This window comes from Natator depressus, chromosome 7, assembly GCF_965152275.1.
Source record: "Natator depressus isolate rNatDep1 chromosome 7, rNatDep2.hap1, whole genome shotgun sequence".
NCBI lineage: Eukaryota > Metazoa > Chordata > Testudines > Cheloniidae > Natator > Natator depressus.
In genome coordinates this window covers 93,767,150-93,795,031 of record NC_134240.1, presented here as the reverse complement: position 1 = coordinate 93,795,031, position 27,882 = coordinate 93,767,150, and the positions used below count along the sequence as shown (strand labels likewise).

Here is a 27,882-nt window from a genome sequence, read left to right as displayed (position 1 = left end):
TTATAAAGGATCAAAATTTAATGTCAATATTACAGGAATGAATTTCAAAAGTGACAGAATTTTAGATTTACAACAAACATCCATATACCCCCCTCAGTCTGCTTGAGAGTTGCTTTGCTGCAGCAGGGCGCTAACATCGCCATTACTATGTATGCTCTCACTTAGCTGCACTGCAGCACAAGCCACACAGAAGTAGCCCAAGTAGTAGATTCTTCATAAATTAGTGTTAAAAAGCCAGGCAAGAGCCTCATAACATTTCTTTTCTCCCCAGTATATTAAAAGTTTTTCAAAATTAACAAATTGTGTGACAAATTCATTATGAAGCTTAAATCTCACCATGAAAGGAAAATATTTCACACTTAAGAATGAAATATTTGATCTGGAATGCTGCTCCATATGTGTATGCAAATATACATGTTTCAATCTAAATCCACTTATATATCCATTTATTAGAATCCTCAGTCTGTTACAGAGCTGAAGTAAAAACACCTCATGAATGACATAAGTCATTAATTACAACGTTTTCTACCACTAAATTGCTTATTTTCATTTCCAGTGAAGACTGCTGCTTTGCTTCTACATAACAAAGCAACACACACTCTTAAGCACCTTCAAAACACATTTTTTCATACTTCCATTCTCCCACACCAATGTAGGTGTCGGCATTGTTCATGCAGCAGAAAAACACCTACACTGCACATAAAAAATAAACAAGCCAAAGATGAACAAAAGTTTTAGCAGTCACTAGAGCCACTACATGCTCAGCACTTTTTGGAGGAAAAACAAAAACACAGGACATTTATTTTGGGACCTAAATACAAGTTTGGAGCTTAACTTTAGGCACACATTTCTGAAAAAATCTTGGCCAACGAAAATATAAATTAAGACAGTTATAAAACTATTTGCATCTAGCAATCTGTCAATGGTAAACTTTTTTGCAGGCAAAATTTAAGAGGAAATTTCTAACAAGAGTGTTTAAAAGTTGAAAGCACATACTTTTCCTGATATAAAGTACCAATCCCTATTTAAAAAACATTAAAACAATTCATTTAAGAGACATTTTAAAACAGAAAATATACTAACACTTATTACACCTTATGAAATAGAAGTTTAATCATTAGTCTAGTTTTGCTCCCATTGGCATCAATGAGAGGTTTACCACTATGTACACTGGACACAGAATCAGGCTCCATATTCACGTCAGAGTGACATTCACCCTTCTACAGAGAACCAACACAGAGAACCTATGTTCAACTTAAGGCCTCAACGTTTTAAATGTGCAGATCCTTTGCTGAGAGCTGAATTTCACCCATTTGAGATTTCCAGCAATATTTCAAAAGTGAGTCAGACATTTAGAGTACAATTCTGTAATCCTTATGCAAGACTCCCAGTGACTCCCTACGGGCTGCAGGATACAGCCCTTAATATAGTAATCTCTATGGGTCAGATTGTGATCCTGGCTGTGAGTCCACATAGGAAAGTAAGGGAGCATAAACGCTCTTATTCCCTTCATAGATACTAGATACTAAGGTCAGAAGGGACCATTATGATCATCTAGTCTGACCTCCTGCACAATGCAGGCCACAGAATTTCACCCACCCACTCCTGCGAAAAACCTCTCACCTATGTCTGAGCTATTGAAGTCCTCAAATTGTGGTTTAAAGACTTCAAGGATCAGAGAATCCTCCAGCAAGCGACCCATGCCCCATGCTACAGAGGAAGGCAAAAAACCTCCAGGGCCTCTTCCAATCTGCCCTGGAGGAAAATTCCTTCCCTACCCCAAATATGGCGATCAGCTAAACCCTGAGCATATGGGCAAGATTCACCTGCCAGATACTACAGAAAATTCTTTCCTGGGTAACTCGGATCCCACCCCATTTAACATCCCATCACAGGCCATTAGGCCTATTTACCATGAATATTTAATTACCAAAATCATGTTATCCCATCATACCATCGCCTCCATGAGCCACTGCTATTTACCAGCTGCAATAGGAGGTAGAGCAGCCTTTGCAAGGCTGTCACCCCTAGGGTGACCAGACAGCAAGTGTGAAAAATTGGGACGGGGTGGGGGGGTAATAGGAGCCTATATAAGAAACAGACCCAAAAATCAGGACTGTCCCTATAAAATCGGGACATCTGGTCACCCTAGTTACTCCCCATACAGATGGGTGGGGAGTGGGCAAAGTCTAGGCCTCCCAAAATACCAGACAGTGCAGTTGAGGAAGCAAAGAGCGAAAGCAATCTGCACTAGCTATAGGAACAGATTGTTTTCCCTGGAGCAAAGTATAATCCAATTTCTGGTCCTAGGACAGTGCAACTACGTGCTGCCACTTCCTTGGGATTTGTGACAGGGGGGTAGTATACTGGGGCTAGAAAACAAATGTCTATAAATTCTCACAAATCATTCTGTAAACACAGTTATAGCCAATTTAATATTGATGAGAATCAATACAGATTAGGAATGTTCACCATTCTTAAACACCATATACATTATGAATATATACTGTATATTTCCAACTGATTCCATTCTCAGGCTCAATGTATTAACCACAATTGTAACATGTTTTATTAATTTATATGAAAAATACTTCACTAAGAAAGTAGACAAACTGCACAGAAATAGTACAAGTGTCATGTGCATAGCAATACAGCTTAAAGCATTCACATATGGCTTTGTTTAAATGAAACTATTGGGGAAATGGTCCTATTTGGACCTATGGTTATACAGTTGACATGATGTAAACTGTTTCACATCTTTTAGGCACTTGCTAACAATAGTGTTCAATCCCTGAAAAAGCAAAATCAAAAACAATTCAAATTGAAAAACAACAAAAAACCCATGGATAATAGCTGTGTGTAGTTGAAAAACCTTTAAATCAGTTTTAGTAGTGCATGCACAGAACTGAAAAGGGAAAAAAATTCTGTGCATGATTTATAGCAAGTAACTGAGCAGTACAAAAATATTTACATGTTTAGGTTTTTTAATATGTACAGAACAAAAATCCTGTGAACTCATTCTATTGAATAATAAAAATATAGGACATGATAGCAATAAAAAATATTTGAAGTTTTATGGTACTGTAATTGCAATTAGTTATACAATATCTAACCCACAGTTCTTTGTTGTATCTCAACATTTGATGCTATCATTTTGCATTATTTTAAAATTTTGTTTTGTACTTATATACCATACCTAAATACCCTCTATCATAATTCAACTTGGTTCTTTTTAAAATGAGTACTGCAAGGTATTTAATTTTTGCTTTCTTCACTAATCAAGATTATACTAATGAATTCCAATCTCGGGTAGCTTCCATCAAATGTCTCTGTCCATGCCCTACCCAATTATCTTGATTGTCAAATATCCTACCACAAAACCAGCAGCTAAAGTTAGCTTTCAAGGTATTATCAGAGGTAGTTTTCACAATCTGATAATTGTTTTTGCTTGTCTTTTTCAGTGTTAATTTTAACACAAATCTTTCTTTTACAGGACTAACAGGTTTTATCATCCTGTGCCTCCTTCGAGAGAGATCCTCAGTAGCAATGTCCAAAGTATTGCAGTATGCCGGTTCCAGAAGAGCATCAATAGTTCTTTTTGACAATGAGACCTTAAGAACATGTCCTTTAAATTTAGCAATAGTTTTCATTACATTTACAACTTCTGGAACGTCTGCATCAGGATGGTTCAGTACTACAACTGGCTGATTTCTCCGAGGACATTTTACAAGTTGTTTAGAATTAAAAGGAAGTAGTTTCAAAGTCCTCACAGTTTCCTTTGATGCCCTTGGTCTGTAAGGGCCACTTGATTTGCTAACAACTTCAGTTTGATTCTTTTCTTTGCACTTCCTGTGCAACATTATTTTCTTTCTAGGGGGTTCCTGGAAATCATCCTTAGTTTTTCGTTTGGAATTCTTGTTTCTTTGTGAAACCACAGCTTCAGAACTTTTATGACCAGTTTGTTTTAAGTGAGGTTTGACTTTTGAAAGTTTGTTTCTGGTGTTCCACGTGGACTTTTGACTACCATAACTATTCCCTTTGTTAGCAATTACTGCTTGTCTAGAATTAACTGAACACTTTTGCGACCATGCCCCTGTAGGCTTGGTGGAATGTACAGGTTCTACAGGAAGTACACAATTAGAGCCTGCCAAAAAGGGATTTGCTGGCATCAATCTACCTGGTAAAAATAAGGCATCACTAGAAGTAAGAATAGTCTGTTTCTGCCCTAGTGCAGGACTTTTAAAGGACTGCATTTTATCCAATTGTAGTGAGGGCACCGAGTTGCTAACTGATTGTTTTAGATCAGTAGTTGCATCAGAAGTAGAGGTCTTAACTTTCAGCAAAAGCTTTTGTTGCATGGCTCCAGTTTTCTTTGGTTGACAATTTTGATTATAAGCATTATCTTGAACAACATTATGTTTCTGAACCACAGGCTTGTTTGGCGTCATACATTTCAGAAAAACTGCCTGTCGTCCATCAGGCAAAAGCGCATAAACAGGCTGCTTCTGGGGAATCTCCTGTTGTTTTACTGACTCCAAGGAACCAAACACTGTGCGATGATGTTCTGGTAACATTTTTTCAGAAGAAATTCCTTTCATAGAAGAATCAGCTGAATTTGTAATTAAAAGAGGTGCTTTGAATGGCACGCTATTTGACAAATCACTTACTGCCCCATCAGATGCAGTGCTAACACCAGAGGAATTACTTACACTTCTAACTCTGTCATTTTTCAATTCGATCTTTGAAGTCGGTACTGTTATTTTACCATACTCTTTAGATGCAACTCTCCCTAAAAGCTGAGAGCTATTACCAGTGACATTTGTAACTGTACCAAGTGTCCCGTTACTAAATGTCAATATCATTCCAGGTCCTTTATTTAAAAGGAAGGATGCAGGTATGCTTTTAGTCAAATGAACATCTGATGAACTTGCTGATGGGAGAGGTTTTCCTGAAACAACTTGTAAGCTTGGTTGGTTAGCAAGATGCAAAGGTACAAGAAATCCTGGTGGAGGTGACTGAACTAGAAGTGTTTTCTTCTGTTCTGGAAGAACTGGTGAGAAGCCGCTAGGATTCTGGGTTGTAGATCGCATCCTATCTTTTACCAACTGCTGTGTTATGATTGCATCAGTATGAGTTTTAAGCAATGTACCAACACCCGCAGTTCTAGATAACTTATCCATTTCTTCTGCATCAAGTGATGTCATTGGTGCCTGTCTTTCTTTCCCAAAACATATACCTTCACTTATTGTGCTACATTTCATGTTCAACTCTCTCTTAGACATATGAACACCTACATTAGAAGAACTGGCTAAACTACATGCAGTTGAGTCCTTTAAGTGTGTAAAAGTTTTACTGTCTGTCTGATGACATGAAAATGACTGATCACAATGAAGTTTTATGCATGTATTTAACTTATTGTGAGATTCTTGCTGAGTAGTTGATTTTACTTTTAGCACGTCTTGAAGTAATTGGTTTACTTCAGGTGACAAATAATTGGATGCCTGTTTACTATGTAATGAGAAAACTGATGTGATTTTAGGCATAAGGGATGAATTAGAACAATCTGAAATATTTTCTGCTTTAGATTTCTCAGCTACATTTTCAAACACTTGGTTTATATTAGTGTCCAAATACTGTTTGCTACCACCATGCCATTTTTCTGTAAAACACTGTTTGTCAATAGCACATTTAGATTGGTTTCTTGAAGACAAAGAATTATTCTTAGTGTTTACATGTCCATAAACTGAATTAATATTTAACTGGGATGATACACATTTTTCAGGATTTAGGCCTCTCGCTGACTGTGAAAATGAGGCTGTAGAGTCACTTCTCAAGCTGTTTTGAAGAAGAAACATTTTGCTGGACATAAAGTCTTTAGGTTTGTCATCTGTTGGCATCCAAATGCTACATGGATTATCTGAAGAGTCTATTTTAGAGTAATTATGAAAAGGCAGTAGTCCCTGGTTAGATGAATCAGCTGATGGATAGTAGAGATGATTAGGTCCACTGTTATTGCTCACTCCACCATTTTGTGTTTTAAATTCAGTAGGGAAGGGCATTTTCATGGGGTCATAATGAAGTGTATTTGTAACTGTGGGAGATAATACCTGAGGACGACTGTGAGCAATACAACTTTCCCATGAGAGAACATTACCCCTAGTTCCAACCTTTGTCACCAAGTCATATGGAGGTGCAGTTGATCCAGGCTCCATTGGCAAATGAGTTGCATTCTTTCCTATAACTACAGTGGGAGATTCTACAGTCTGAGAAATATTCTTACCATGTGATAAAGTATTATTTTGTTTTTCTGCTTTTGCTTTTCCTGAACAAGAAGTAGAAAATGAAAATGGAGTGGAGGTTAATGGATGAACAGAATTATTCTTCAGAGTCTGATGATTAGTTACATGTGATGTAGCACCTGAAGACAAGCCAAAAGTATCAGCAGTTTGTAGCAAAGAATCAGCTGAGGCATCAGATTTTTGTCCCGATAAGTACACGTTCTGTTTATTTGTAGGCAACAATTTTATTACAATATGCTGTTTTCCGTCCACCATCTTAAATCCCATAAATTTAGCACTGTAGTTTGCTGGAACAGATATTTTATTATTTTTCACCATCAGAACTGTAGGTCCATGAACAGCATTTTTCAATAATCCCAAACCAAAACTTGACCCATCTTCTGCTTTGTTGTATTGCATGGTGATAGGCGACAATGTTCCACCTTGCAGATTATGCTTTTCATTATGTATAATTTTATCTTTTTCTTCATTCATATGCAGCTCCTTCACAGACTGGTTTAGCTCTTCAGATTTGGGTTGAATTTTATTCAAATTCCTAAGCACTTGTGCATTTTGCTCTTCAGTTTTGTCATTTGCATTGTTAATCTTTTTCCGTCTCCAAAGTGCTTTCCTTGATGCTCCTGTTTTGTACCTTCTCAAAATAAGTTTGAGCCCTGCTGGAGTCTTTACTATTCTTTTTTCACATTTATCTTTCTCCAGTTTATCTTTTGCATATAAGTGATCTCTATGCAAAGCTATTACATGCTTTAAAAGGTAATCCTTCCGTGGTGCACTATAGTTGCAATACTGACAACTGAAAGGAAATGCACCAGTGTGAACAAGAAGATGCTCCTGAAACTCCCCTTTTGTAAAGCTGACATGATGGCATTTACCACATTTATATTGGATTTCATTATGTCTATGAATGTGCTGAACAAATGTGCCCACATCTCGGGTAGAAAACCCACACTTTTCACATTGAAAATGGCCATTTATACAATGCTTTGATGTGAAGTGTTTTGTCAAGTCCAACAGGGTATATATATGCTCATCATTACAAATCTCACATTTTACTAAAGTGCTGCGATGGATGCGGCGATGTTGTTTAAACAACTGGAAGTCATTGGCTGAAAAATTGCACATTTCACAAGGATACGAAGGCAACTCTCCATAGTGTAACAGTTGAAAGTGTTTCTGTAGATCATTTGGGCTATATCTAATTTTGTCTCTACATTTTGTACAGGTGAAATTCAGTATCTTTGCTGAAGTTTTCAAACCCTCTTCTTCAAACTGCACTTCTGGTTTACTTTGCAAATTGTAGCTCTCTGAACAATTTAGATGATTTCCGTTTACTTTCTCTTGACTTAAAGATTTTCTTGCAGTTTGCTGTTTACACTGAAATAATTTTCTGAATCTATCAACTTCATGTTTCAATACCACTTCATTTGGAATGTTCACTTTGGGCAAATCAATTTTCACATTTTTCAGTCCATAAGAAAGATTGACATCTAAAATCAGCGGTGGAGGCATTACACTTCTAGTATCATTCACCAATACTTTTTCCACAGCATTATCTGGAATACAAACACAAAGTTTCTTTGCATCATTATCTTGTAAAGTAGTTGGCTTTTTATCACAAAAAATTTGTTCCTTTTCAGATGGCATGGTTTTAAAATATTCCTTATTTTGTTTTAGGGAGATCTTGTGAGTTTTTGTAATTTGTGCAGCAGACAAGCCTGTTATGCAGAAATATCTTCAGAGTTCCAGGACTTTCTCCATTTTAATTTCCCTGAAATTAAAAATAGCACAGTGAATGCTACTTTTTAAAAGCTGATTCAATTGTAACATACTCCTTACAAAATTATTTAAAGCATAGTTTATGAGCCAGCATTTTAAATATATTTTTAACTGTTTATTTCTTTTATATATTTGTATTGCTGTGGCACCCAGGAGAAACAGCACCAATCCAAAAAACAAAAAGCCTCTCTCCAACAACTACATTAACTTTATTTTTATGAAACTTTTTTGGATCATTTGGGCATTATATTTTCAAATATATACACAAATATTTTAAAATTATATGTGCTATACCTATTGACAAAAGAGAAAAATACACTTTAACAGTTTATAACTACAGCTTTATGTTTTTTGTTTTCCTCACAACATAGCTTTTTGTAAACAAAAGTCTTAAATATATGTTGATATTGTGTAAGCATCAGAACTTCTGAGTGTCTTTTTTATTAATCCAGATTTTATTATTTACTCAGGAACAGATAAACCCTGGATTCAATCCACATGAAAATAATTACTGTAACTTTACTATGACATGGGTCATGAAATGGCACCTAATGTATTATGAATGAATTCAAACAGTATGCAGTGAAATTTGACTTCATTAATAAAAATATGAAAATGCCCCTACTTTTGCTAAGTTTTCACTACTCATACTAGTAGCTAAATGTTGTGTAACAGAAACCAGTATCACCTATTCTTGGGGAATAGCCAGATTTAAGTTTTACTTTACAAATGATGTGGACAAAAAAATCTATATCAATACAAAGCAGCACAAGAGGTTTCACTGGCATACGGTCTGGAAGCTCAAGTCCATGTTTGAAAACAAGGTTCCCACATGGCAACATAGTATCAGGTGCAATGGATTGTCACAGAAAATCATTTTCACTCCTTAAAGGTAAACTGCAAAACAAAACAAAAAAGGGGGTTGCCCTTCCCTGCTTCCTCATAATCTATAAAGTTCTCCTTCCTGTTTAGGTTTTTAACATTAGAAAAAATGATATCTTCATGTCCCTCTTTTCTGGAGTGCTTTAGCAAAATTTTTGGAGATGTTGCTTGAGTAGCAGAGTCACAAGATACTGTACCCCCCCCCACACACACACGCATACCTACACAAGGTGATGGGGATACTGAATCTTAGATCATTTTACTGGTTAACATTCAAACTGTAAGAATGAGTTTTTCATTCCCTCTTGGTTAGGGGTATGCAAAAGCTATAGTATAGGTAATAGGCTCCGACAACAGTGCAACTGAAGTTCTCCAAATATTTTATCATAGTCCTCTAGCAACAGAAGACCCAATATTAAACACATTAAAATCAAGCAGCAAGATGGAAGCTGACAAAAATGCCAAGGCTCTATTTACACATCAGAGGAGCAAGAACGGCAAAAAACATTTTTACACATATTCTTTATTGTACACCTTTAAAAAGTATTATTAGGACTCCTAAACAAGTCTTCCAAATGATAAAGAGCAAAACATTTTCCAGTATTTTATACAGCTTTTCAATAGTAATATATTGTATATTATTATTATAGGATAGTAATAGCAATATTTTAGACTGAATTAAAATTCAACTAACAGTGTTCCTCAGTTAAGTGAATCACAAAGTTTTAAATTACACATTTGGTGTTCTTAAAACACACACACTTAGGAGTCTTTGGTAATTAAGACCAATGACCTGGCATACAGAAAAGAGGAATTTTATTTTTAGATAAGCTACTGTACATTTCCTGTTTATACTCACAAGTGTAAGATTAGTCCATCTGATATTACTCTGTTTTGTGCCGTCACAGAGGCACTGCATATACACTTTTTTGTCACTAAAAGAAAAATATACTAATGTTTCCTCTTGTCAACACTAAGATCCACTGACGTACTGGTATATAAGTAGAGAAAATAACCTAGCTCCCAAATAAAGCATGGGTGACAAAGTATGGCGGAGAATTCTTCACTGTAGCTGGATATTATTAATAGACAAGATGCAACCCATTCAAATTATATGTCCCAGCATGCCATGCTCCATCCTGATGCTAGTAGCTAGCTGCTTAGATGACACTGGACTGAATTATACTGAATACTGAGACCGGTAATAACTACAGACTGCACTTTGCATTAAAAATCAAGGCAGTCTGCTGTATTTTATGCAAAGGTGAACTTCAGGTTCCTACTGTGGCACCAGTGTGGTCCTGAGTTGGGCAACCTTTCATTAACTGGATACAACACAGATGCTCTTGGCAAAGTGTTTGCCAGATATATCCAACCAAGTTAAATTCTACTTAAACTAACTAACCACACAAGATACAAGTTAACATTCATATGCTAATATAAAACTGCCTCACTGTATAATAGCAAACTTTTTCTAAGTGTAGCTCCGCACACAACAAACAAAATTCTTAACTAGTAAACTTACAAAATAGAAGCCCAGTGAAATTTGTGTGTTTTAGATAGGCATACATTGAACTTACTCAGAAGGGAAAGATTAGATTTCAATTCTTCATTTGCCTTTTCAACATTTTTCTTCCACAAGAATGAAAGGCATAAAAATACAATGATCAGAAAAGGCCACAGTCAGGAGAAATACTTAAGAGAAGGATCTGGAAATAAAAGGAGAGAGATTTTAAAAGCTGTAAATTTAAGCATTTCTGAAGAAAAGAAAAAAAAACAAGCACAGATTCTTCACAATCTGACATTTTGTGTGTTTTTAGCCAGAAGAAGGATGGGACAAACTCTTATATGACAAATATTGTTCTGTCAAGAAGAATGGAGTAATTTGTGATATGACCTATAAGTCTATGAGTGGAATTAACATAGTTGGCAATCAAAAAACAAAAATGTACTCTCCCATCAATGCCTTGGGTACTTGTAAGGTGCCTATAACTTTGGTAACCAAGTAGCCAGACATGATAGTTGTCAACAAACCACAGAAAGAGAACACTATTTGGTACCACAGAGCTTGTCTACATTTACAGCGATGCAGCTGCGCCACTGTAGCACTTTGTGAGGATGCTACCTAGGCCAACAGGAAAGCTTCCACCTTCCCAAGAAGGGAGAAGCCCTCCCGTTGACATAGTGCTCTCTACACCAGGAGTTCAGTCAGTATAACTGTGCTGTTACACCAACATAAGATTGCAGTGTAGACCAGGGCTCAGTCCATTGATTCTTGAATCTGCACCAATAACCTCGGAGAAGTCATACAACTATTTTCCAGGAGGATTTTGAAAAAAAAAATGCTTTTTAAAAAGAAAAAGGGGGACGTGAAAGGAAAGGGAACTAGTCTACTCACAACCATTTGAAAATAAAACTGGATTTACAAGTTTTATATTTGATATTATGAGTAAGGACCAAATCTTGAAAACACTTACTCATCTGAGTAACATTAAGCATATGTGTAAGCGGTTTCTAGATTTTTCTAGGCCCCAATCTTGTTTTGAAGGACTTCCAGTTTGCCAATGTGTTGTTAAAACATGATGTAGGTGAAAACAAAAGCAAGCCATTGAATACAAAGAAGAAATGACCCAGTTTAATCTGATGATAATTAACTATTCTTATTTAGAACATAAAAAACATTAGCCCTTTGTACACAAATTTAACTCCATGTCAACTATTATACATTTTGTAAATTTTCATCAAACAGTAAGAGAAAAAATTAAATTTGAAATATAATAAGGTTACAGCCAATTAATAGTGTCAAAGTTTTGCATAAATTTTGTTTCCAGTACCTTAAATTTTCTAGTTTAAAAATAACTTTCACATTTTTGGTCAAATCTGCAAACTTTCACTCATTTAAGCAAATCTTTGACTTTGACAGGAATATGCACATGTTTAAGGGCTTACAAAAATAGGCTCTGATGTTAAAATATATTTGAGCTCTCATATCTTTATTTTACTAAAACAAAGTGAAACTTGTTAAATTTGAACAAAAATCTGAGACTAAATTAAGATGGACATTAACTGAGAAAGGTTATTATTTATAAAAGCATCTTATATTAGAAATACAGTGCTATGCAATCATCATAACATACCTACAATTACTTTCTTGAGCTACATTTATAATAGTCTATAAAAAGCTTCATTAAATATACTATTAGCGCAGCACAGTGTACACATTTTAGACACTCTAAGCACCACAATTAAGTAGTTCTTTGTAAAGGCTACCAGCTGACTACTCCACTCATGGTATGATATAAAACCATTGTGAAGGGTTTTCTAGTCTAGGGTATCAGCTCTCAGGGAAAAAAATGGAATGTGTGTGAGTGTATCCACATATATGGTGGACAAACAGGGCTGAAATACAAAACCCAAGGTGTAAAAAGGTGTGTTTAGTGTTTATGAACTACTGCAGTGGTACATTTTAAACTATTACAAGGCATTACTACAAGACTCTCTAAGCAGAAGTGGGGCTGGGGGGAGAGCCCCTTTTCTGGGGCACTGAGAAGAGAATCCGTCGTTGTAGACTAACTCAAGCCTTTCAGGCAACTCTAGGGATAAACATTGTGGTGAGACACAGGGCACCTGATGGGCAGTGAGTGATCCCCCCAGCCACAGTCACCTCTCCCCAGCCTGACCCCATCAGCCTAGGTAGTGCTGGGCAGCCCCCCACACCTGGCTGCCCCGCTTCAGGGCCCCAGGGACGGGGGGGTGCGCGGGGACACAGAACTTTTGCTGCTGCCCACGGGGACGGCAGAGTTGCCAGGCGGGAACTCTACTGGCCCCTCAGCCAAGCGGAAGGATACACGGGCACAGATCTTGGGCGCCCTGCCATGCGGCGACGGGACACGCTTGGTGCCCGCGGAAGCGGGCTCAGCCGCTTTCCCTCTTGCTCCCCCCTCGCCTCCCGCCACCCACCCGGAGCTTGGGGCCACCCCACAAACTTTCATGGCGGGAGGCGCACGGAACTATTTGATGGCTCAGCCCTACAGCAGGACGGATTCCTGCCCCGCCAGGGAGTCGCCCCCTGCTTGCCGCAGCCCCCTCCCGTGCACGGGGCCGTAGCCCCCTCCCTCGGGGCCGCGCGGGAGCCCATCCGCCCACGGGGGACCGTGCCCTGCGCCCACTTACCTTGCCCGTCTCCATAGCCCTCCGAGTCACAATTGGCGGCCATAACAGTTTCCATCCGGGGACTGTAGGGCTGCCGAGCTGAGCCCAGCCCAGCAATGGGGGGTGGGGGTGGTGGCGGCGGCGGCGGAGGGATACGCGCTTCACCTGGGGCAGACGGACGGAGGCCGAGGAGGCCCAAGGAGGGGAGTGCGTTCTGATGACCCTCCAGGCCCCCAGTTGGGGGGCGTGCCAGGAGCCCTGGATGCCCCCCGTGCCCCTGTGCTGACTGCTGTATGTTGACTGCAGCAGCTGCAAGGCTGAGATCCTGCTATATATGAGGCAGCAGCATTGACAGTCCCACACACCCTCCCTCTTCCTCCTCCTCTTAGGGTGACAGATAGCAAGTGTGAAAAATCAGGGCACTTTTTGAAGGGGGGTATAGTTGCATATATAAGACAAAGCACCTAATATTGGGGTGTTTGGTCACCCTATTCTCCTTGTCTGTGACTGGAGGGGCTGCGGTTGGGAAGGGGGGGCATGGCACGGGAACATAATACATGACTCCCAGCTGCTGGGCACCAACCTCCCACACTCCCTACTCTGCCAGCCAAGTACATACTCCTCACCCTACACAAAGACACACACGACCCTTTCAGAGCCTCAGACCTTGACTTTTTGAAACGGGGCCCTAACCCTGATGGATTATATGTGCACTAACCCGTCACCTGCCACCTCCTTTATCCAAACTAAGGTCACCTTCCCTCCCCTCCCCACAATACACGCCAACCAACTCTGGTTTGTAGCAACAGTTTGCCATTCCCCAAAATGAACCTTTTCTGTGGCCAGTGTACTTCAATGAAGTGAAAAGTTGTATCTCTATTTTTTCTCACCAAATATTACTATTTATTTAGCAAGTTTATAATTCCTTCACACAAACACACATGCATCCCATTGCATTCAGATTCACTGAACAATGACAAGGTACCCATCATCATGCAGACATAGAGGAAGATATGGTTGCTACTTCAAGGAGTCCAGTGCAGATAGAGACTTTGCAGCTCACACATTAGAAATACCTGGCAGAGATAAGATATTTTATACACTCAAGGTAATGTAGCAACCAAAGCTGAAAAATTCTGTGGAAGAAATGTTTCTCCAGAGAGTAGTTGTTTACTTTACTAGAAGAGGGAGACTGTTCCATGTATAAGGGTTAAACTACAGTTGCCATTTTCATAACAATTATGTTAGTAGAGTGTTGTGTTTGTGGTGCTTTACAAGACATATCAAATGTCAAGGTCCCTGTCTGAAGAATTTGCAGTCTCAGACACATACAATATAATAAATTCAAATGCAAGAAGGCAAAAAGGTGTGGTCAATGACGATAAATATAGGAAAGATTAGCAGAAGAAGTGAGATTTGAAGGAAGAAAGGGCACTGAAAAGGAATGCTGTTCCAAACATAGAGGAGGCCATGAAAGAGGGTGCAAAGCCAAGAGGAAGGAGTAAAAAAGGACTGATGGTGTTTCCAGTGGGGAAATGCGCATTGCCTGCAGTGAGAACAGGATTGAACCCAAAGGGAGCAGTTCAATTAAGAATATGTCTACACTACAACCAGTGCAGTGGCACAGCTATGGCACTGCAGCTGTGCCACTGCAGAGTAGACACTTTCTACATTGACGGAAGGTGTTTTTCCATCTATGTAGGTCAGTGGTTCTCAAACTTTTTTTTTCGCGGACCACTTGAAAATTGCTGAGGGTCTCAGCGGACCACTTAATGATCTTTCCAAATGTTGTTTGTACCATTAGCTAAGTATTGTAAAGCACTTTGGATAAAAGCACTATATAAAAAAAACCTTAATAGTAATTAACATTTTTTTGTTCTGTAAATAAAAGCAAACAACTCATATTTTAATATCAGTAGTCTTACCTTTCTAATGTGATGGATGTTCCCTCTCTCTCCCCCGCTGCGGCAGCCCTGAGCTGGGGCTGGGCTGGAGAGCTGTCTCTCCCCACCAGCCACAGCCCTGGAGCTGGGGAAAGTCGCCTCTTTCTCTGGCCACTGCAGCCCTGCACATCCCAAATTCCCCCCACCCCCTCCTCAGACCCCATTTCCCCCTGTCACCTACCCCCTATTATCTCCGAGGCCACCACCTCACCTTACATATGCATCTTCTCCAGGGTCCAGGCATGCCTGCGCGGCTTCCCTAATTAGGTGGGTAGCCCTTCATTCTCTCGTGTGCGCCTGCCGAGGTGCACACCTTAGAGGGAACTATCCGTGGACCACAGTTTGAGAACATCTGATGTAGGTAATCCACCCGTCTGAGAGAGCAAAATTTTTCACAGCTCTGAGCAATGTAGCTAGATCAATCTAATTTTTAAGCGTAGACTAGGCCTAAGTTCTCCATATCTGTTATTAAGTCTCACTAATCAAAAGGAGGAAGACGTCCTCTGAGGATTCAATTTAAGTCAATGTTTAAAGTTTCTTCCTTTGGAGATGGAGGATAATATTGTGTGGGGTTCATGTGTTAAGAGAAGCCATTACAAATTTCCATAATTTTTTTATACTTCGCTCATTCAGATTGTCATCACAGCTTGATATATTGTCCCTGCATTTCTGATTTTAAAATGAGAATGAGAGGAAGCCATGTCAAGTTTGTGGTGTGCCAGTTTAACATGTCAAAAAGTGCATATTCCTACAAACCCCCATATGCAAAATCTTTTGTATATGCTATATTAACTGTAGTCGTGTAAAGCCAAAAGCAGGTCCATTTATCTCTGGAATATTTTGCTGTCATCGTATTCTTATTCACTTTTATGTGTTTTTATGCCTATGCTAAATGTGGAACTTCAAATAAGCATTATTGCAGTTAAAATGTTACAACCATGAATTTCCACAAAAATGTGCATCAAAATACACAATCGATTAGAATCCAAAAATGGAGATTTTCTTTCATTTTATATTGGAAGATCTATGTTTGCTATTTGCCATTTGTGAAAGACTAGGGCTTTACTTTTATGGGGTAGTATTTATACACACACACGTGCACACAAACACATATGCACTCAGTTTTGCATTTGCACATTATTCAATTTTCATGCGCAAATCCAAATTTAGGAGGGCATAGAAACTGAACTTCAGCCTCCTCATTTGTAGAACAGTGATAATGATGCTGTACTTCCATATCTCAAATACATATTATGAGCCTTACTTTACTAAAGCTTGTGAAATGCTTTAAGATTCTCAGATGGATGGTGCTTTACAATGACAAACTATTAGAATATATGAAGTATTTTGTAGACTTATGGTGTGAGGGAGAGCCTACTGATTCCTACTGTATATCATTTTTCAGACATGGTTTTGGTTTACAAAATATTTAAAGTTCAATTCTACAGTCCTTATTCAACCTAAATTCTCACTGACTTTTTGTTTCATTAATAGTAACTAGCAGTCTTTTGTGGTATACTGTTGCTCCTCTGCATTGCTTAATTGACTGCTTCAGAGTGGGACCAGAGCAGAGCCCTCAGTAATAAAAGAATGCCATCTGTGTCTCTAGAGTCCATCTTTTATTGGACCAGCTTTTGTTGGTGAGAGAGACAAGCTTTCGAGCTACACAGAGCTCTTCTTCAGGTCTGGGAAATGCATTCAGAGAGTCATAGCTAAGTACAAGCTGGGAATGGGCAACAGAGGATGGCTCACTTGATTACCTGTTCTGTTCATTCCCTCTGGGGCACCTGGCATTGGCCACTGTCGGAAGATAGGATACTGGGTTATATAGACCTTTGGTCTGACCCAGTATGGTGGTTCGTATGTTCTTAAGATCAAACAGATAGTTTATTGTAAGTAGTTACCACATATTTTAAGAGACCATTCAAGGTGAAGTGGCCCGTTAACACCGCTATAGTCATAGGACAAAAAGGGGGGTTAGTGGGCTAAAGATTGTTGTAATAAACCATAAATCCAGTGTCTTTATTAAGACCATGATTTTTCATGCGAAGCAACATTATAAATTTAAGCTCCAGGCTTGTCTGGTGCAGGTTTCCTTTGAGGATGAGGCTCAGATATAGAGTGATCACTTTGTGAAAAGGGTTCATCCATAGGTGATGTGGGGTTTTTGTCTTTTATCATTTTCTGTGTGAGTTCATTCGAGAGCTCAATGATTGTGTGGTTTCACACCATGTAGTTTTTACTGGGGCATTTAATCCACTGAATGAGGTACACCACATGTTGTGATAGGCATGTGTAAGTCTCATGGATCTTGAAAGTTGTGCTATGGGAGGTGCTGATTATAGTAGCAGTAGGTTGTGCATCTGTTGTTCTGGCAGGGTCTGGTGTCACTTTGAGTTGGTGTGTCCTGGTCTGTGGGGAGCTCACTTCTGATGATGATGATGATGATGCAGAGGAGGAGGAGGAGCTTGGAGAGGTTGGAGGGTTGTTTGAAGAAGGTCACTTCTGGGGTAAGAGGTCAACACAAATCACATTGGAGGACTCCATGTTTTCATAAGAAAGCCACTTATCCCCATTAATGACACTGCCTGTGGGTCTGCCTGACATACACTTGCCTAATTCTGAAATAGCTTCTTTTTGAGGAATCTTAGAAGAAATGCATTATTGTTATCGATAGTGTGCTCCATACTTGAATTAATAAGTGAATATGTCTGGCTAAAACTGATAGCATTATTTCACGTCTTCTGCTGTGCTTTCATCCCATAGCTAAACTTCTAGATAATCTGTGGCATGTTGTATTTCTTCATCGACACTGTTCATCTGGAGCTGATTTATGGTATCGCGTTAGCTGAGACTAGATTCAACACTGAGATTTGAAATGGTGGGGTATTTTGGATTTTTTAAAGAACCTGATCTATAAATATACATATAAATAACTACTCATGTGAGTATTATCATTGACATGGAGACGTAAAGGGGACTACTCACATGAGTAAAAGATACTCCTATGTATAAGTATCTTCAGGATCAGGCCCAAACAAATTGGTCACAAATGCTCTTTGGATCCACTGCTGTTCTTAGACTTGGTTGAACCTCTAGTTTGTGTTGAGTTTAACATAATTTTAAGTCAAACTTTTTTTCTACAAACTATGACAATATTGTGGTTGTCTTCCGTAGTGTTTCAAACCTATTACCCACAATCCTGCAACATTAAAGGAGTCGGCTTAGATGGGTCTGATGCTGACTGGCACCATGAAAACTACAAAGAAAGTTAAAATATCAACCACTTTTACTATTACAGTGTCATTGCATGAGCAGTTAAGGCAAGATCACTCCGAGAATGCAATGACATCCTGATATTAACAAAGACATCATTGGGTATAGTAGGCATTAATACTGGTATATTTAAGAGATCACAAATCAGTGGGGTAAAACAGCATTGCCATTTGATTATGGTCCCCTGCTATTTTAACTGTTGAGGCATTTATCATAAATAAATACAGAGGCCAAAGCAAGATGTTTATTTTTATATCAGTGGCAGTTGCTCACTGTATCATTGTGCATTCTGATTGGTTGAGTCAACAAACAGGCTACTTCAGCCAATCAAAAACAGTTTATTCACCAAGAGGTAGTTTTTTTACTTTTATGAATAACCTGAGTTTCTGCACTACACCATTTTGGTCTCCTGGATTCTGTTTGTCTTAGAGAAATTATTTATTGGGTGTTCCTAATAACCACAGCTCATCCACAAAAGTGCAGTTGTTAAAAAAGTACACTGTACTTCATAAAGAAACTGACCTCTGAGTGGCTCATCTTTTTAGTTTGTTTTAATTATTAGCATAAATTGGGGCTATCTGTAAACAAACCTAATGTGAAATTAATGGATAAGTACTCAGCAGGCCCTACTGAAAGGTTTTAATAAAGGACTGTTTATTATGAGGAAGACAGTGAGCATCTTGTAAGGTATGACCTTGTAAGGTGACTACATAGAGTAGAATGATGACTCAAATGTGTGTTTTCTTTGAACTGTGCAGTTACTTTGCATTGTATACCTATAATGCTACACTCTTTATTTGAAAAAGTAATTTTAAAACAATTGAAAGCAGCCATCTAACAATCTGACTACTTGGCACAGATTCCATGTTCTACATAAATCACCTTTGAATGTTTTGGAGCCATCTTTTTAAATACATATACTCTGGCTAAACTTTTTAGATGAAATTATGTTGAAACTCTTTCTACCCCAACAATAACAATGGAATTTTCTATTAGCCATTTTACAGCATAATATAACATAACATCTCTCTCTCTCTCTCTCTCTCTCTCTCTATATATATATATATATAAAAGAGCACCCTGTCTGTCTCCTTCTGGAAATAAAAATGCTCACTTGAGCTGTTTTGATTATACTAAAGAGACAAGGTAAGTGAGATAATATCTTTTATTGGACCAACTTCTACTGGTGAGACAGACAAGTTTTTGAGCTTACACAGAGCTCTTCTTCAGGTCTAGCAAACATACTCAAAAGTGTCACAGCTAAATACAAGCCCCTTTTCACTGAAGCTACTGAGCCACATTCTGCTCTCATTTACACATTTACAACCTTCTAAAAGCTAATGAGTTGAATGGCTATAACTGAGGACCAAATTTGGCTCAGTGTAAATATATTTCAGATATGTGTGCTATATATCTTCCATGTCCTTATGTATTGGAAGCATCTCAGGCATGTTGGACACACCCATCAAATGCTTTATATATAGCTTTCATCACCTTATTATCTAACCACCTCCCATATACTACACTGCATTTATAAAGAGTTAGTGTAGGTGTTTACTAACAAATTTCAGTGTATATGTTGTCAGAAGTATAGAGAAGCAGTACTTGACGCAAAATTCTCCATGAGATCTATGGCAGAAATGTCCCTTCTTCAAAAGCTTCTATGTGTCAAATGGGGATTTGTAACTATTTCCTCAGGTGAAATCCTGGCCCCATTTAAGTCAATGCCCAAAATCACCTTGACATCAATGGGGCCAGCTGAGAAGCCTGACTTTGTGGAGTCCCATGTATGCCTTGGCCATGCAAATGTGTGTTTCACAATGTGTTTGTCTCAGGATGATATTCTTTATACAGTATATTCAGCAGAAGGATGTGCATACCAACTCCATGTGCTTTTGGCAGCCAGGGAGAAGGCCCCTTGAACCAAGACCAAGTGGATAGCTATATTTCATTTGAACACCGACTATCTGCAGGTCAAATCTTGGTCTCCAAACTTTTCCACCCCCAACAGTGATGGGTATCCTACAAATGCTATCAATAATAATGAGAATAGTCTTTAAAACCCAGATTTCAGGGGCAGCCAGAGAAGGTTTGAAATTAGTTCCACAGGTCTGCTTGTGCACAGCTATCCTTAAACTGTGGGACGATATGCAACCCTAGGAGGAGAATTTTACCCTTAGTAGACTAAAGAACAAGAAACCACACACAATTGACAAATGTCTTCCTGATGCAACATTTCAAAATACATCCTGAGTACTGGTCTTATTTTCTTTAGCAAGGCTGGCATTAATTCTCCCTACTAGAATTCATAGGAGTAGAATTATAGACATACAAACAGGAAAAACTAAAATCAGCAGGTTATTTTAAATCATAACTGATGAAATTACAAAACTGCATGCAGCTTTTGTCACTGCAGAACATATAATTTGAGCCTGCTGACCCTGGTTCTGGTTTAGCTAATGGCTGCATTCTAGCTTCCACCTCTATAACAACTCTCTGCCGTACCAACTTGAATAGGCATCTTTTGAGTACTGTCATAAGCCATTGCCATCCAAGTGTTCATTTGAATAATGAAGACACCCCTAACCCTAAGTCTGTTTTGGGGCAAGTTGCTGAACCTCTCTGTGCTTCAGTTTACCCATCTGTAAAACCTAATGCACTTACGCCTCACAGAGGTCTTGTAAGACTTTAGTAGGTGTAAAGTACTTTGAGATCCTTCAATGAAAGGTACTGTATGCACTTAAAGTATTTCTTTACCTTGTGCTGCATACAGACCCAAAGACTGATGGCCATGTGAGTATTTGACATAAGTGACCACATTTTACCCTCAGATACACACATACAACTTTGCAAACCAAGTAGATGACTATGGTTAGAAGGATAGAAAATCAAGTAGGTAGAGGACATAAGGGATACATTTTTGCCTTCAGGAATGAATGAACAATTCCTGTTGACCTTGGTGGGAACTGGGTGTGCACATCTGTGTGCAGAATTTGGCACTACTTGTTTCCTCTGTCTTCTATTTTCTCCCCTTTTAATACCAATCACCTATATTCTGGTCACTGCTCATAGTAACCTTGGTTCCCGTACCATCCTTTGAGTGACACTTAAATCTAATATTGAAAATGTATTTTCACTACCAGGAGAATGCAGATTGACTAATGCACTTTCTTTCCCCTCACACACCATTAGGCTTCTCCAGATTTGAAAAACCCTGAAAAACCTCTAGATGGTTCATCATACCAAAGGTAATAATCAGCACAAAACTTTGCTTTCTTATTTCATCCATTTGTTATTTGTTGCACTGCTTCCTAATAAGATTTCAAATGGATTTTTAAAGTGGTATTCTCAGTCTACAAGAACGTTTAATATTCTATTGCTCTGACACAGTCATATGATCTTTCTCACCCTTTTGTGTCATCTCACGCCTTGAGTCTTTGGTTTAGTATTTAACTAAGTCCTCTCCACAGAACAGGTTTGGCAGAGACAGCAGCAGAGTTTGAGCTTCCCAAGGCCATCCTGCAATTTACCTTTGTCCTTGATTTAGAGTAACCACTCACCAAGGCAATGGCCATTTCCATGTCCATTCACTGCTTGGCATCTAGTATCAATCGTGATGTTGTTTTTTGTGATGATAGGGACATTTTGTCCTCAAGGAACTAGACTGAATTTAAACTCTTTTCATATAGACATCAGTTGATAACGATTTCCAGTCACTAACTGGGCTAAATTTGATCTAGGAACCTAGAGGGAAAAAACCTCTATATCCCATTACCAATCCCTTGATTATATCCCATTACCAATCACTTGATAGTCCCCCTACTAGTTATTTCAAAAGATACATCTGAGATATCAGGTGCCAGGTTGCCTGTTAATTGTGCCCCTAGGCTTTAGAATTCACTGCCTAATGACAGCAGATCAGTTACTCTGTGTTTACTTCATTTGAAAACAGACTGAATAATGACATTTTTGTTTTGCAAGCTCTTTAATTAATCTGAAATATGTAGGCTATTATTTTAGTTCTGTGCCCTAGGAGGCTTCCTATGTAGTATTCCAGACATGCATATTGTATCAGTTCCTGTTTAAAGAAAAAGCTTAGTTGAAGAGGGCATTGGCTTGTTTGTTGTTTTTTAGTGAAGTACATTTGTGTGGGGAAAAATAATCCTATAAGTGAAATCAACTGGTAGTATACACTACCATGTGCTCAGTGATACTGAGCATAGTTTTCCATTTGAAAGATATGGAGCAAGAGTGAACAGGGGGATTTCTTCTTTTAACTAAAAACTTTTCCTCTTAAATATGAAATACCCAATCATGTAAAAGAGATCGGTAAAAACTACTACACAGTAGCACTGTTGGATTTATATCAAAGAGATTTTTACATAAAGACAATTAATTGCCAAATGACAGCAACCTTGTTGAGATTCATCTATTTATAGCCAGCCAATTCCCTTGAAAGAAGAAATTCATGAAGAAAAATAGTTCAGGAAATATCAAGCTTCTGACACAACAGCATGTGCATTTGAGGGATGACAAAGATGTACATAATACTAAGAAAATATAAGAGTTGGTACCCCAGACCAGTGGGTGAGGCACCGTATTGTCATTAAATATGGCAGGCTCCACATTATCTTAAAACTAATTGTTTTTGCCTTCAGATACAAGTCAGCTTTCCTATTGCCATTTCACAACACTCCTTGTGGAACATCTATGCAAGAGTCAAGCTGGATTTGACCCATGATAATGTGTTTTGATTTTACAAATATGAACTTGTTATGAATGTGTAGAAGGAGCAAAGGATTAGGAGCAAGGAGAATCTGGGGTTCTAATCCCACCTGAGTCATTTACAGTATAACCTTGGGGAAGTCACTTGACCTACCTGTTGTTACTCAGTAAACTCAGCTGAAAATTGGATACAAACTGGACCTCAGAGAATATCAGATGCTTCTCCTGAGCTTCTCTGAATTAATAAATTACAATAAAATAATGGTTTGTATATACAGTGATATACTTTTATTTGATTCTTGTATGTAAGAGAAATCCCTTCTTTTAATGGCAGGCCTTAACTGATACTAATATGTGGACTGTATGCCCCAAAGTAAATAAACTAACAAAACAAATGTTGTATGCAGTGTTGTTGTAGCCAAGTTGGTCCCAGGATATTAAAGAGACAAGGTGGGTGAGGTAATATCTTTTATTGGACCAACTTCTGTTGGTGAGAAAGACAAGCTTTCAAACTTACATAGAGTACATTTCTCAGCCCTGAAAAAGAACTCTGTGGAAACGTGAAAGCTTGTCTCTCTCACCAAGAGAAGTTGGTCCAATAAAAGATATTACCTCACCCACCTTGTCTCTAAAAAAATATGACTATCTTACTGTAGGAGAAAATAGCGGCACACAGGGGTATCTAAATATGAGACACATTCCAGCTGTTCCTTTGTATTCCGGCATTCATCCACTTATCATATTCAAGAGATCAGATTTATATGGCCAGATTTTCAATTGCGTCCCATATACACTACTGAGGGGGGAAGCTATAAGGAAGCTGGTTGCAGATCTCTGATTCTGGGGCTAGTTCTGCTGTCTTCAAGGGATAGTCTGGCAGCTGAGGATTACTAGACTGAAGCAGCACTCCAGCCACTTCCACTCCTGCCCCTGAAATATGCCGGACACTTGTCCTAACCAGGAGCTCATATTTCAACAGCACTACACCCACAACTCCCCTATGCCAAGCGAATCCCCAGCTAAGGAGATCTGACTGCTTTCTATCCCCTTTGTGTTACCAGAGTGCTTTGTTCAGTCAAGGCCTAAATTTTCTTGAAGTATTTTCTATATAGATTCCTTGTGTTCTTTATTAGAAAAAGTGGAGAGAGAAGAGATAAATTATCAATGCTTAATAATGTTAGCAAGAAAAGTATATGAGCCCAACCAGTTTTTGAAGCTCATACTTCATTGAGGTGAATACAGTAGAGGGGGAAATGAGTTCACCCATTTACTACAGCTGTGTTTTGTCTAGAGACAGTTTCATGCAAGGCTGGGTTGAACACATCAAGACATCTGATAACATTATCATGGCTGTATCCTGACAACTGACAAAGATACAAAGTTGATATTTTCAAATGTAGCCTTACTTATTTCTCTATAGAAGTGAATTTAGAAATATCTGTATTCTCAATATAGTGCAGAATATTGCAGAATGCACAAATTGTGGAGGAGCTATAAATCATATGCCTTGCATAATGACAGGTTTCAGAGTAACAGCCGTGTTAGTCTGTATTCGCAAAAAGAAAAGGAGTACTTGTGGCACCTTAGAGACTAGCTCAAATAAATTGGTTAGTCTCTAAGGTGCCACAAGTACTCCTTTTCTTTTTTCTATAAATCATAGACTCTGCAATATTTTCATGGCCCTGTTTCTATTCTGTACCTGATGGGAAGGCACAGGATCATGCCGTGGTTTGAAGTGGGAAACATAATATCTTTCATGCAAAATTTCCCTGACATGCCCTGAAAGCAGCAGCCCATGTTCAAAGGTGCCAAGTTTCTTCGAGCTCGAAAGTAAGGAAAAGGGAGAAGGAAGAAAGGAATCCTGGCAGGGGTTAGACTAGATGACACTTGCAGTCCCTTCTAATCTTATGATTCTAGGAAAGAAAGAATCTTAGTAGGTAACTTCTGGGCATGCTCAGATGTAATTTTTCAGTTAATAACTTTAGCATTTTCCAACCAATTTATTTTTCATACTCACCTCAGTGATGAGTGGGCAGAGTCTTGGCCCTCTCACCTCCCCTCATCCCATACACTGACCAGCACAGCTGAGCCAACTTGAAAGGTATCATAGTTTGCCACTGGTATAGGCCAGTTGCCACAACAACCACCACCTCCCCAGAGCAAAGGGGAAGCAGGGACAGAATTATGCCACAGAGACTCTCTGAGGCACATTGTCTCGCAGGGCTAATGCTATGTTGGTGTAGCTTATGCATCACTCTTTGTTCAGGGGTGTACCAAGTGGTACAATCTAGCCGATAGCACATTTCAAAGTTCAACCACTACTGTACTGTGTCAGAAAAGGTGTGACAATAATTTATTATGGTGTGAAGGTGTATGTTTTTCAGCCACACAGAACTCAGTAATGGCTGGATGGCTTTTCCCAAAAACTTTCTTATAACAGTCATCTTTGACCAAAGACGAAGGATGAAAAATTTAGTCCAAAAGGAGAATTATTTTAGAAAATTCTGAATAAATGAAAGAAGGGGGGTATAACTGAAACTGTTTTACAACCTCAGCTTCTGCATAGTATTTGCTACCAAGCGGACATTATAATATATAGCGGAAAGCATTTTAATTTCCTTGTGGACTAATGGCACTACATATGGAGGTATATAAATATGATACACAAGTGCTAATGGTAACCTTGTGTATTGTATAGATAGAATAATCAGACATGTTAAAACATATAGAAAGTCAGAACTAGTGTTAACTGTAGTTTTAACACAATACTTCTGGTTTTAGCCAAATGGAAGCAAAGCAGTTGTAGCTCTGTTTCAAACAACCTCCCTTTTTTTCCTTTTAGATGGGTACTTTCCCACCTGATTCTACACCTGGTTGAGAGAATCTCAGAAAGTTCCTGAGCCTTGTTAATAATAAAAATCCCTGATTAAAGCTGGGAGAATCTGAATCTTGGGCAATAAAGCAGGAAAAATAGAACATATAGGATGAAATCCTGACTCCATTAAAGTAAATGGGAGTTTTGCTGTTGACTTTAGCGGGACACGACTTCACCCATAGTGCGTGGAAAACAACGCAGAGGACTAGAAGGTATCCCATCAAGTTGTCATTCTCTAGGACACTAAATAGTTTTAATAAATTGTATCATATATATTAAAGTTGGTAGAATGCGTAGCACCAACTATTTTTAAGGTTACCCAACACTTCCCATTATAATACCCTGTTTTTCAATTGTTTATATCTTTAACTGGGCTGAAATTTTCCCATGCTTGGAGTCAGACTTAGGTGGTGGTGTTTTTTCGTTTCAGCCAAAATGGTTTAGCCATGGCCAAGAATGAGACCCAGTAAAAAATACATTGTTCTCTCCATTTTAAAAAATAATAATGACCTTTTAGTTAAAAAGCTCTAGCACCCCAGGTTTGGGAATTGTGATGTGAAATTTGACAGGGGGGTGGCCTTTGTGTCAGGGATGTGTCCCTTTTGAAAATCTGCCTAAATTTTGCCAAGTTATAAGCCTCTGAAAATTGTAATTCACATATGCTCAGGAGAGACTTGCTAGAACGTAACAGCTAAAATCTCTGAAGTTTCAATTCCATCCTCCCTAAGAATGCTCCCACATCACATGCACCATCCCTACCGAGCAACTGAGCAAACTCCAGGCCAGGGCTACAGGGATGAAATTAGACTTTCCCTGTAATCGCTGCTTCCAGTTGCTCCAAGCAGGGTGGGGGCAGGGTTCTGGAAGCCTCCCTCCTCTGCTGGCAAAGACCCTGCTGCTGGCACCCATGCAGCATGGAAGCTCTAGAGGAGATAAAAGGCAGACAGAGAAGGGAAAGTAGAAGATTGGGGCTGGAGGTGGGGGAGAGAAACTGATTCTAACTGGCTGGGCAAAGAGAGTGAGTGTGGGAGGTTGGAGGTGGGGATGGGGAAGGGAGGAGAGGCTGGAACTGGTTGTGCAAGGAGACTTAAGACTGGGAACTGGTGAGAGAACGTAGAGGCATGGAGGACTGTGAGTCAGTTGGCTGGGTGGGGAAACATTGGTGAAGAGTTGCGGGGAGAGGGGTGACTGGGCTTGGCTGGCCTAGGAGACTAGGAGTAGGAACCAATGGGGATGGGGGAAACAGGGCCAGAGGGGAAGGGGTGGGGAGGGGAGACCGATCTGACTAGGAGCTATGGTATGGGGAGAGAACTGCGACTGGCTGGGCAAAGAGATTGGGACAAGGAGCCAGAAAGGAGGTGAGATAGAAATTACATGGGGACTCTGGACTAATGTCAGTGCATCCTTAATTCATCCTCCTGGTGCATGCATTATGATACAGTCTTTAATTATATGATCACAGACTACTCTTTCCACAGGACCCTTGCCTCATTCAGTGTACCAGGATAGGGCCTGATCTGGGTAGAATCAGGGTTGTGAAGTGAACGAGGCTATTGTACATAGGATGCCTGACTCATTTGTTGCAGAAGTTGGAAGATGTATAGTGAATGAGGTAGAGGATTGCAGGAAGAGAACGGATGGTCTCATGCCCTGGATTCTATCCCTGCCTCTCCCACAGAGTTTCTCAGGTGGTCACTAATTGTGAGCTTCTCATTTTCTGAGTCCTCTACTTGAGATCCTGGGGTCTGATTTATAAAAGTGATGAGCACTCACAGCTGCACCTGAAGTCAGTGGGAGCTTTGCTTGAACATATGAAGTGCTATATAATACAAAGTACTCTAACAAGTCACGTCCTAGACATCCCAAATTGGACACCCAAAATTAGTGGAAACTTTTGACCTTAACCTCTCTCTGCCTCAGTTCCCTACCTGTGAAATGGGGATAATACCATCCC

At 39.1% G+C, this 27,882-nt stretch overlaps 1 protein-coding gene across 1 annotated transcript; it reads right to left on the bottom strand.

Moving 5' to 3' along the window:
- ZNF518A (zinc finger protein 518A) lies at nucleotides 1-13,241 on the bottom strand. The gene is made up of 3 exons (XM_074959100.1): nucleotides 13,131-13,241; nucleotides 10,538-10,666; nucleotides 1-8,067 (listed from the first exon to the last, which is right to left on the bottom strand). The coding sequence occupies exon 3, from the start codon at nucleotides 7,941-7,943 to the stop codon at nucleotides 3,285-3,287; it is 4,659 nt and encodes a 1,552-aa protein (XP_074815201.1). The 5' UTR covers nucleotides 7,944-8,067; nucleotides 10,538-10,666; nucleotides 13,131-13,241; the 3' UTR covers nucleotides 1-3,284.
- Nucleotides 13,242-27,882: the final 14,641 nt, after the last annotated feature.

What these genes read in the sequence shown, in the direction of transcription:
- ZNF518A (XM_074959100.1), bottom strand. Translation starts at nt 7,943, where the DNA reads ATGCCATCTGAAAAGGAACAAATTTTTTGTGATAAAAAGCCAACTACT.